The sequence below is a fragment of the Haliotis rufescens genome, unplaced genomic scaffold (genome assembly GCF_023055435.1).
Source record: "Haliotis rufescens isolate VD_foot unplaced genomic scaffold, xgHalRufe1.0.p SCAF_6, whole genome shotgun sequence".
Classification (NCBI taxonomy): Eukaryota; Metazoa; Mollusca; class Gastropoda; order Lepetellida; family Haliotidae; genus Haliotis; species Haliotis rufescens.
This window is the reverse complement of record NW_025964334.1, coordinates 36,128,298-36,140,418: the sequence shown is the minus strand read 5'-3', so window position 1 is coordinate 36,140,418 and position 12,121 is coordinate 36,128,298. Positions and strand designations below refer to the sequence as shown.

General features: G+C 38.8%; 1 protein-coding gene across 1 annotated transcript in view; it reads right to left on the bottom strand.

Annotated features, from left to right (window-relative positions):
* The window catches only part of LOC124148536 (glutamate receptor ionotropic, kainate 2-like), a 23,318-nt gene extending 18,516 nt beyond the window's left edge, over positions 1 to 4,802 (bottom strand). Inside the window, exons 1-4 of the mRNA XM_048386315.1 lie at positions 4,682 to 4,802; positions 2,790 to 2,897; positions 1,980 to 2,132; positions 1,181 to 1,417 (exon numbers count right to left, since the gene is read on the bottom strand). Coding sequence (XP_048242272.1) covers positions 1,181 to 1,417; positions 1,980 to 2,132; positions 2,790 to 2,877 — 478 coding nt within the window. The 5' untranslated portion in view covers positions 2,878 to 2,897; positions 4,682 to 4,802. The remainder of the gene's footprint in view (positions 1 to 1,180; positions 1,418 to 1,979; positions 2,133 to 2,789; positions 2,898 to 4,681) is intronic.
* Positions 4,803 to 12,121: the final 7,319 nt, after the last annotated feature.

Below are 12,121 nucleotides of genomic sequence, written 5' to 3'. Positions count from 1 at the left end.
TGCACTTGTATTAAGAAGATACCAGTGGCGGATACAGAGGGCGGGGCTACTTTTTAAATGTAAACAATAGACTCAAAATATTACCTAACATGATAACCTGTTTATTTGGTTGTAACAGTAAATTAAGTGTTAAGTCTACCCCTCCTACACCCCCCTCCCTTCTCCTCCGTTTTTTTAAATCCTTGATCCGACCCTGCTGAAAGATGTTAATAATGTTGAGAAAATGATTGTGTATGTTCACATAGAGTTGTACCCACGACTGGCCATCAAGAAATGTACCATATGCCTAAAGCCTATTAGGTACTGAAATAAAAGGATTGAATAAATAGTGCACGTCACAATAGTAAATGTACTTTTAATACGTGTTGAATTTAGGAATTGGACCAACACTAGATTTTATTTGTGTTAATTTACTACTAAAATGTCTGCTTCATCATCTAATCAAATACTGCTAATAGACACAGGGACGCTTACCATAATGTTATTCTGCTTGGCAAATATCAACCCTCTCTCTAGAGATATGTGTATTGTCAATCGGTGCTAACTAAACCAATACCGAGGCGTCATCGCGAGGAACATTAAGTCATGGTTCCATTGTCACATATGATTCAGTAAACCTCATCCTTTTTTATGTATTATTATGATTGTTCTTTTCACCAATATCCGCTTACCTTTGGTGCTTCTAAATCAGTATTTCCATTTCTTCTGATGTCGTTGGCGTGTGATATGAATTTTTATGGTTGTTTGTTTATTACAACTCACATTGTAACAGTCATAATTGCACAAGTATTCCTCATGAGAGTGGTTTGAAGGGCAACACCACACAGAAATCTACAGAGGTTGATTTTGACAATAGCAATAGCGTAACATGAATTTAACGATCAATGCCAATTACTGTGTGAATTGATAACTTCGCACAGAAGGAGTAGATGTCAATACTTCTTATAATCTATTTTGCTGGTTTTATTAATGATTGATTGTGTTGATCGTTCAGAGATGTGTGGCCAAGCATTTGAAAAAGAATTACGTAAGAACATCAAGTTAAAATGACTGTACATTGGGAAGCAAAAAAATGTAAATATAGCTGGAAACAAACGTTTTATAAAAAAATTAGGCAAGGAAATTGCAATGACACCAGGTGTCACAAGGACGTGTCACAATTGTGTCAGCAAGCACTAACCTTGAGACAGAAGGGCGACGTTATTCCATTTCAACCTTTTCGCAATGGTCGCCACAGCCACGGATAAACTATGTTGTTCCGGAAGTATCGAAACAACGCTGTCAGAATCTTTCGCTCTCTGACCGACTGATGACGTCAGTATGTGACGTTGATTTATGATGACGTACTTTGAGGTAAACATGTCTATATAAGGGCCAATTGTGACGGTTGTGAATTGGTTGTCAGAATTCCTTCTGGCTGAAACACAACAGCAAGAGCAATAGTGAAACTGGAGAGTTAATTAGTATATAAACCTATGTTGTTCAGCACTATCCATCACTTGTTTGATATATGTGTTAGGATCTACACCGAAACGTCGCACTAATTGTAATAAAGAAGTTGTACATTCATAGAACTTGTCTTTCTTCAAAACATCACTTGTTGAATAGTTTTCACATTGCCTCCACAAGTGCAAGAACATCTGCTTAAACCTCATCACGTTTTTCAACGTTGATAAAATATTATATATTCGTAGATACATAAATGGAAGTGATCTTTTTCGAACTGTGGCCTCATTCTGAACTATCCGGCAATATGGTGATCATGGTTATGGCCACAAGTCGCTATTTCATCGAATATGTTTTCGGCTTGAATCGGAGTTGATAAGTTCGTTATATTCTCATTTGCGAAGTGTGCGTGATTTTGAAAGCTAAAAGTTCGAGTACTACCGGAGACACATATAAACCACAGAAGACTCGGAGTTGAAAGCAACTATCAGATAGAATACATGTAACAGACAAAAGTCAGCTCTTCACCCTACCTGCTGTCAGACTGTTGTAGATCGTGCTGCCGTTGGTGGTGTCGTACGACAGCTTCTTGAAGTTGATGGCGCAGAAGTCATCCCCGTCAAGTAGCATGTCAGCGATCTCTCTGTACATATCGGCGTCCTCTGAGTCAGGGTACCCCATCACACCTACACAAACACCAATGGTGCTTTACTTGTCTCTGGACAAATGTTTCCTTTGCACATCACAGTTACATTACCTTCTTGGCAATTTACTTATTTATTACTATATTCTTAGAAATCATATATATATAGAAACATCCTTCGAGGTTTACCACACTAACACGGTTTATTTCATTGTTTTTATGTGAGGTTAGTATTACTGGTATGTACCAGTAGTGTCAAACTTTAAGACTGGTAATTTATGATAGAAAAAAATACTTTAATTTTGGAAATATCCACGAGAAGGACATTGGATTTTACGGACATTTGTCGTCTACGATCGGAATGGTAAATACCATCATTGATTGGGTAACTGTTATCCACGATCAGAATGTTAACTTGTTTCAAACTTGGCTACGGGTAAATTGCAACTATAATTCAATCTGTCATTCCCTACTCCATAAGGAACAATATACAGTAAACTACGGTTATAACGAACTCTAAGGGACCACTAATGTTAATTCGTTAAGGCCGTAGTTCCTAATAAGCATATATACATCATATATGCAGCAAATGGTCGGGACAAAAAACAGTTCCTTATATTTACAGTAAATATATTAAAGTGTTCAACTTCACATAATAAAATGTCGTGAGTCATTTCAATCATTAAACCATTATACATACTCGCATTGATCATGTACTTGAGTCCAGACACCTCCTGTATCAACACACCAAGCGTCATTGCAACAGGAATCCATGTTTGAAGCTCCATGTTTACTCCCTAGATAGAGCCTGGGAAATCAACGGTTTTAATGAAATTTCGTTTCACATTAAGCAGGACATAGTTTTTATCAAGCCTTTTTTTCGTAAGTTATTGGTGATAAGTCACTGAGGCAGTTTCATTTCATCGATCTAACATACGAGCGTAGTTATACAATTATTGCACCGGGTTTTTTGGTAAAGATCTTAAAACCCTATAGTGATTCATAAACACATCTTTATGCTGAAAACTGTGGAGCAAAGGATACCCCTCAATGGATTTTATCACGTGTTTGATTTTCAATTAATTATATCCTAAGTGAGCGATATTATACCAAAAACCTGAACTATACTGGCGCTTAGTCAAAGAAGACTTCTACATGTTTTTACTTTTCGACATATATTTTCAATTACATAAGCAACAAACTCGGTATACTTTCTTTGGCCCATCTGTTTGGTCGAAATCGCACAGTGGAGATATGAGATATTTCCTGTGGTTACGAAATGGTTTTGTCGCTTTTATTTATAAGATAAAGACAAGAATGATCAGATGGACTACAGCTCACACCTTTGCAATGTTTTTATTTCGCTGATGATCAATAATTTCTTCAAACTTCAAACTGAAATCAATTTGAAAACATACAATCTCAACACACAATCAAAATAATTGGGCAACAAATATCAAAATCACCCTTTTCAGTTTAGGCCTTGGATACAATCGATGGATCGGGGGGTTGTAAATGTCAAGATGTTTATGTCATTATTACTCTAAAGAGCTAAAGATTGGTTTCAGCAATTGTGGATAGAAAAACTGAGTAAAAGCAAATGTACATAAATCTATTTCCCTCTTCAAACAACAATTTATACTCACAGAATATCTAATATATGTTACAATAAAAACAATCGAGTATCTCTAGCGCAGTTCAGAGCAGGTTATTTTAATTTAAAGATCTATAAAGGTATATTTCAAAAGTTTAACAATATCTGTAAATCTTGTAACCTTAATGATGTAGAAAATGAGTATCATTTTATGCTTGTCTATAAAAGTATATTTCAAAAGTCTAACAATATCTGTAAATCTTGTAACCTTAATGATTTAGAAAATGAGTATCATTTTATGCTTGTCTATAAAGCTACATGTATATTTCAAAAGTCTAACAATATCTGTAAATCTTGTAACCTTAACGATTTAGAAAATGAGTATCATTTATGCTTGTCTATAAAGGTATATTTCAAAAGTCTAACAATATCTGTAAATCTTGTAACTTAATGATTTAGAAAATGAGTATCATTTATGCTTGTCATAAAGGTATATTCCAAAAGTCTAACAATATCTGTAAATCTTGTAACCTTAATGTGGAAAATTAGTATCATTTTATGCTTGTCTATAAAGGTATATTTCAAAAGTTTTACAATATCTGTAAATCTTGTAACCTTAATGATGTAGAAAATGAGTATCATTTTATGTTTGTCCATAAAGGTATATTTTTAAAGTCTAACAATATCTGTACATCTTTTAACCTTAATGATGTAGAAAATGAGTACCATTTTATGCTTGTGTGCAAACTCTATCTTCAATAAAGAAACAATTATATTCCAAAGAAGTTATTTTACCCAAATGTCAATTTGTTTTACATAATCATGTCAACCTCAAATATTTATTTTTTTCAAAATATTGCATTGTACATACATCATGCATTGTTAGTTCAAAGAAACACGCATACCTGTAAATACGTTGGGTCTATGGTCTTTCAGGTTGCCATGAATAAGCAATTTGAAAAAACTGACGAAAACTATTTAGAATACGATATACGCACCTGTTGCAACATGGGGTTCTACTTTATGATGACTGACGGAACACAATCCCTGTGGCCCTGGGGTTGGTAATGCCGCTCCAGAACATGTACAGCGTTATATTCCTCTATTTACACATCACTCCGTCCTACACGTAAATCAAATAGAGGAGGAATTTGGTCGATAATAATCACTTGAAATAAATCTTTTGTTTACCGTATCTCGGGTGTGGGGAGGATAATACTATCCTGTGCAGCCTCCCTGTATTGAATCTCAAACTTGATATACTTTTTTTATGTTTGTTTTCTGATAGATATAATCCTTCCAAGATCGTACACCATGACAGAAGATCATGTTAGCTGTACGGCTATACCAGTATCTTATTCAGCATTAAAAGATGAGTTGATGGTTGGTTGTTTAGGTTAGGGACTTTGGGATCTTCTCTAAAGGGCATCTGTGTTGACGTCATGCCATGGGATGTGACCCAGTCATCCTGACCTGGATTGACCGTTATATGTTTTACTTGTCAGGGGGCAAAACATCCCCTAGGGGTTAATGTTCGACTGTTACAAACAAATATTTAATGTCTGACAAAAACAAGCCTTGATGTTAATGTAGTCGTGTGAAAATAAAAGCGACAAAACCATTCCATAATCATGAGCAATTTCTGCTAAACGTTCATGGTATTATTCCGACTATATCCTTATATGTTTAGGAATCCCTTTCAAATAGTGATGACATTAGGTGTTCGCGAAAAGGTGACGGCATCCTGCCCAAACCGTAGACAACCATCATAAACACATGCAAAGGAAAAGAAACACGACAAGAAGTCAAAATAGGGAATTGCATTGGACATCATTTTGGTCACTGATGCATGACATTTGGTAATGTCCTCCACATGTCTGCCATGAAACCTTTTGAAACTTTTTATGAGGACTTGAATATTGTAACCGTGATCAAACAACGTTTGAGTCGTAGGAAAGCCGTAAGGAAGATGTAAGGAAGCCGTAAGGAAACTTAATGGTCTGCTTTATTGTAGCACGTGTTAATGGACTGACACATGTTATATTGAAACTCACAGCAAATAACCATGCACAGTTCATCTGTTTACTCCAAGGAATATAAAGTCTTTGTGTTCAGACTGATATGAGCTATTTCCATTTGCGCATTCTACCGGTACAGCAATTAGTGTGAGAGGTAATTAATTGTCTGCAGATGAAAGGTAAGAAAAAATATCAGCTTTCGAGGTGAGGTGAACTGGGGTTTAACGTCGAGTCCAAGATTATTGCACTTATATAGCAACGTGCATGTACGTGTGAGTGTGTGTGTGTGTGTGGCTGCTTGTACTAGTCCAGACCAGTCCTTGTTTTAGCCCCTTAATGCCGAGCGCCAGACAGGGTAACAACACGTACCATCTTTTAACGTCTTTTGGTATGACGCGGCCGGGGATCGAACCCCGGACCTTCCGCTCCCCGGGCGGACCACGGAGGCGGTCAAGCTTTCGATATAATTTAGATAATAGTGAAGAAAAGGTAACAACTAGTCTCTATGAAAACTAGCAAGAAAGGGAAACAATCAGACCAAAGAGATTTACTCAAACCGGAAGTTACTGGGTGAGTAAAAATCCAGGACATTGGGAGTCGATGGCGCACTTTTGATTCTATTTAAGTTGTATACATTGCTATTTTCGACGATCATAGCATAATAGTGATTAACTACAGCCAAGAAACCCTAAACGATGCGGGGAAGTGAGGTAGCCCAGTGGCTACAGCGCTCGCTTGTCACGCCGAACATCCTGTTCGATCTTTACGGTTTTGAGAGTTTGAGAAGCCTATTCTTGGTGTCCCAGTCATTATAGGGCTGGAATAGTGATAAAACACACACAAAAATACTCATTCACTCACTGAACTGTGCGATAAAAAATATATGAAATTGAAAATTGAGATGTTTTACAAACACACACTTACCTTGCCACATCAGTCCAGAAAGTAGAAAGTAATCTAGACTAGCCACGCCCTCCTCGAGACACGTGATCTGTTGCAGCTAAAAAGCACTGACGATGTGTCATCAAGTTAGCAGGAGAAATTATCAATTATCAATATTGACTTCGCGAGATCAATCGCAAAGAGAATCACCTCTCGTCACAGCACTCAACAATGAGAAGCCACAATCAGCTGATAATTGTTTTTCGAGGGAGGACAATTCTCAAGCACCACAGGGAATAGAGTATCAATGTGTGAACGCCACATGAGTGCAGACTATTATCTCTTGATGGTCCTGATCAATACAATATGAAAATATAGCTGAGAACGTCATAAACACATCTTCCCTTGCCAAGTAAGAGATGACAACACCGGCGTTCCAGTGTGAACCAGGAGTTAGCCCGTGCAAGCGGAACCCCAGGCCCCAACAAATGTATTGCATGTTCGTAGGACTCCAGGCCAATTTCTTGTCTAACTGAGGGCGGATCCGATTTTCTTTAAAAAAGGGGTCCAAAATATCAATATCCTCTCAGATGACTTTACTGCCTCCAACATAATACATTTGGCAACACACACTCAACACACTCAATATTTGAGTTATAAATAAAAACAGGTAGCATTTTCTGTTTTCTAAAATCTATAATTTCTTTTGTCTTTTTAAAATTAATGGTAAGAAAATAAATCCTGTACCATTCGCCAAATTTTGAAAGTTCGGACTACTTTATGAATGCGGCCACCGCTGCGTCATCTGCGTCATCTGCAAACATAACGGTTAAACAATTGTTATAACTACTGAGACACTCATTTGTGTATACCTTAAGGGACACCCGTAGATGTGAAGGTCACAGATGATTTGATACAATTAGCAGTCACAAACTGTGGCATGTTTATAAATAAACATTCAATCTATTAATAATTAAAGCATTTAACAGACATAGATATTTTTTGCATAAGCACATGAGGCCGTATGATATTACGAGCAGTGTTCGAGTGGCATCCTCTACTCCTCTCACGGCTCAGTAGCAAACTGAAGTGCGTCAAGTAAATGTTTTGTCTGTCTTAAAAGTAAATTTTTAATAATACGTTCCAGGCATTTCATAGGTAATGATTCCAAAGCAACGGATCGATATGATCAATGCAATTTCTTTATAATGTGAATTGATACATGAAGCGACGACGGCCACCAGACATGCTTATCTCCCATGTTGTATGCTTGATAATGCTTCATAATTCTATGTTTTGTTGTATGAATGATAATGACGAGTGTCTGATGATGGCATGTTTCATATATGTAAAAGACATGGGGACTGACCTCAGAACGACTGACTGACAGACAGCAAATGACAACCTACAAACTACAGCGCCATTCTAAGACAACACAGATAACACAAATGTTTGTACGAAAATATCATCTGCATCAGTACCAGCATGAAGGAAAATCGAGATAAGTTCCACTTTAATCATTTATATAGTAGATTCAACACACGGACGCCTCGTTACCCTGAAGAAACCATGTAGATAGACGATAGATGGATTTCAACTTCCGTAATATTAAGAAAAACATAACTTTATGGATAAGAACCTCTCAGGGTTTATTGGTTTATTGCATATAGCGACGTTTCCATGTAGATTCTTATACCGTTATCAAGCTGCAGTGACAACAACCAAGTGATGAGAGGTACATATGTATGGCATGTTGTGATAAGCATCAGATTAACATTGACAACAACGGTAATAGATAACAAGATGTTTGTGTTTAGGCTCTGTGTATTACGTACATCCAAAGACAATGTTAATATGAATTACGCGACGCCGATTCGCTGAAAAGAGTTTGCTATGCAGAGATAACAGTGATCAGCAAAATGTCTGTTGCCAGGACGACGGGGCATACTCGCATTGTTCCCAGTTGTACGCCGAAATGTATCAAAACGTCATTGGCCAAATCTGTTTTACAATCAATCAATCAATCAAGTTTATTTCGTAATTCAGGCCACAAATCTAGTAGTTTACATGTCAGGTAAGACAGATTGTCAAACTATATATCGAGTTAATGTAGTTCAAATTCACTATGTTTCAATGAATTATCATGAGCGGCAAAGAAATGAAATAACATTCCAATGACTCCACAAAACAAGTTCTTAATGCGTTGTGATCTCCTATAGCACTTGGTCAATTCAGCATATGAATCTTCTAGGCGAATATCAGAGATGTATTACACTGTAAACAATGGCCGCCTCAAGTTATATATGTTGAATACTTGTTTATGACTTGATTGATGTATGTTATCGTATTCCAATGACGTAGATCCGTTGCTCATGATGTCAATCACTGGATTATCTGGTCCAGACTCGATTATTTACAGACCACCGACATGTAGCTAGAATATTGCTGAGTGCGGCTTTAAACAGACCAAACTTAATCAAATTGTGGCTGTAGCCTTCTTCCTCTTCTGCTTCCTACCTTCGATGCATGCAATTATCATCAGTACCATGTCCACGACCACTGCGATGACAGTTGTAGCCCCGAGAACAATGAGTGAGTGAGTATGGTTTTACGCCGCTTTTAGCAATATTCCAGCAATATCACGGCGGGGGACACCAGAAATGGGCTTCACACATTGTACCCATGTCGGGATTCGAACCCGGGTCTTCGGCGTGACGAGCGAACGCTTTAACCACTAGGCTACCCGACCGCCTCCGAGAACAATGAAGACACCGTACATGCCGTCGAGCTCCATCTTCTTGGTTGCTACCTCCCAGAGCGGCCTGGGCAGGTACCACCGGGGCTCGTCCATCTGCAGCAGTGGACAAAGGGTTAAAGCGACCTAGGCTCAGACCAATTTGTAGATGTAACTATTTTTATTCCAGTCTTTCAAGCATTGTGCTAACTCCAAAGATACCGTGTGATGCTATATCAATCCATCAGTTAGTGATTACCCTAACCGCTATACCGTCTCCGTTTAAAAAAAATACACAAAATTCAAGGTAAAAATATTGAATGGATATTTTAAAGGACAGTGAAGCATAGTACCCCTCCAAGGCAAAACCAAAATAGTTGTCCAACATTTTTCTCAAATGAAATGAATGTTTCGATGCTGCTGCTGAGGCTAATTGCTTCATCCTATTTTGTGTAAGGAACGTAAAATATCTCATCTCTGACACATGATGGGAGGGTGGGAAGCTTGTGGGATGGGGTGGCCCTGTCGTCTAAGGCACCGCAATTCGATATGAAGAGTTGCGTCCCTTGGGCACACCAGAAACCTTTGATTGTGGGTTCTAATGACTGTGGGTTTCACCTAAGTGATAAACATCTGAGAACTGCATCACATCGGGCCTTCCTCACACATAAAGCTGACACGCCATACTTTAACTGGAATACTGTCAAATCATCCCATGCGTTAACTAAAGTGCAACAATGATGGCACAGTTACGTTACTTATCTTCCAAGATATGTTGGTCGTAGGTCTGAATTTTAGATTCGTACCTGTTATGAACCTTGTGTGCTAGCCCTAAGGCATTCCCCGTGGGTTAAACGTGGCAGTAAACATATAATACGACCTGCTATACTTGAAGTGACAATGTAATATATCTTCATTCTTAGCGTTAAACATTTCGATATAGAGCCAAACAAACTAGTGGTTGACAGCATGAGCATCGATCCACGCATTTGTGATACGATCACATGTGACACTGGGGTCCTATTTGTCCCCGGACTCCCCCTGGTACGGGGGGCATGGATGGCCCAGTCGTTTTAGGCGCCGCAATTTACAGTGCAGAATTGCCTCCCTTGGACAAGCCAGAAACCAATGAGCGTGGGTTCGAATCCCGGTTCGCCCCGATTATGTTTCTAGGTTTGTTAACACCATACCCGTGTTCGAGGGATTCACCAAAATGCTAAACGTCTGAGACCCACATCACTTCGGGCTTTTCTCCCATATTAAGCTTACATGCCGTAATACTTTCAAATCGGCGTTAAACCCAACTAATTCGCTCAATGGGTACTCTATCCCTTCAATCTATACCTACTTTTTAAGAATACAACTTATACAGCTCTCGTCTCTTATTTCCAGCAATGCCTTATCGATCTCGTCCTTGTAAGGAGTTAGAAAAGGAAATCCAAATGCTAAATCCCTGTGACCGAACGATTGCTCAATAAACTCCAGATGTTGGCAATGCTTAGAAGCAAAGTATTCGTTGGAGACTTTGTCGGCGATGTAGGCGAAGTTGCCATCTAGGAACTTCGATACAGTCCCAACGTGGTCCGGCAACATCGTGTTAATTCATGAACGACCACATTCGCTTGTAAGTATTCCGCCAAGTGTTTCTAAAAAAGATAATATATTTATTACCCAAACACTCCACAAAGACGATACCTCCAATGCTTATGCATTGTGTTTACCTGACTTCTCCTACACGTTGGTCGGTGACGGATAGACAAAACGTTACAGAGTAAGTGAGTTTAGCTTAACGCTGCTTTCAAAAGTACTTCTGTCATATCCAGACATGTTATGTCACTTTTGGACATGGGTGCTGACAGACAAAGTAACATCATCGAGGCGAATCTTTGTTTCGAATTTGCAATCAGCGGATCCAGACACGGCCAAGACATGCAACCTTTCACGGGAAAGTGCGAGAACTAAGATTACCGGTCTACTCGTACCCAGAAGAGATGAAAATGTCTCCCAAAATGTATACTTACTTGAAGAATGTCTTCATGTTGCCATCCTTCTTGATACCATAAGGCATCTCATTCTTTTCGACAAGGTCGTCCATTTTTCGGATTCTGTAAGGAAATTATTAATCATGATTAGTACAAGTCAATAAACAAGCAATATCGAACTTTTATATCCGAACACATGTTCGTAAGTTTCTTACAAAGACAATAAGATTAGGCTTGAAAGTATAGCGAAGGAACGTGAAGGTTATTGCGAGCGAAGGCGGTACAACAGCAAGAGAACGTGATAGTGTGGAGTGGAGTAACGCCATAAATTGATATAGTTTGACAGAAATGAGCTTCCGACTATTAGAAAAAAAACATTTGCCTCTGTGATGTATTTGTTGTGTGAGGTAGGCGGCCAGGTTGGCGGTGTAGGCGGCGTGGATGATGAGGACGCAGAAGAAGGCGAAAGACCACAAAGACGCGAGCCCAAGGATCATGATCCACAGTTCTGCAGGTAATACTGACATTTAGACCACAAAGACGTGAGCCCAAGGATCATGATCCACAGTTCTGCAGGTAATACTGACATTTAGACCACAAAGACGTGAGCCAAAGGATCATGATCCACATTTCTGCAGGTAATACTGACATTTAGACCACAAAGACGCGAGCCCAAGGATCATGATCCACAGTTCTGCAAGTAATACTTACACTTAGACCACAAAGACGTGAGCCCAAGGATCATGATCCACAGTTCTGCAGGTAATACTGACATTTAGACCACAAAGACGCGAGCCCAAGGATCATGATCCACAGTTCTGC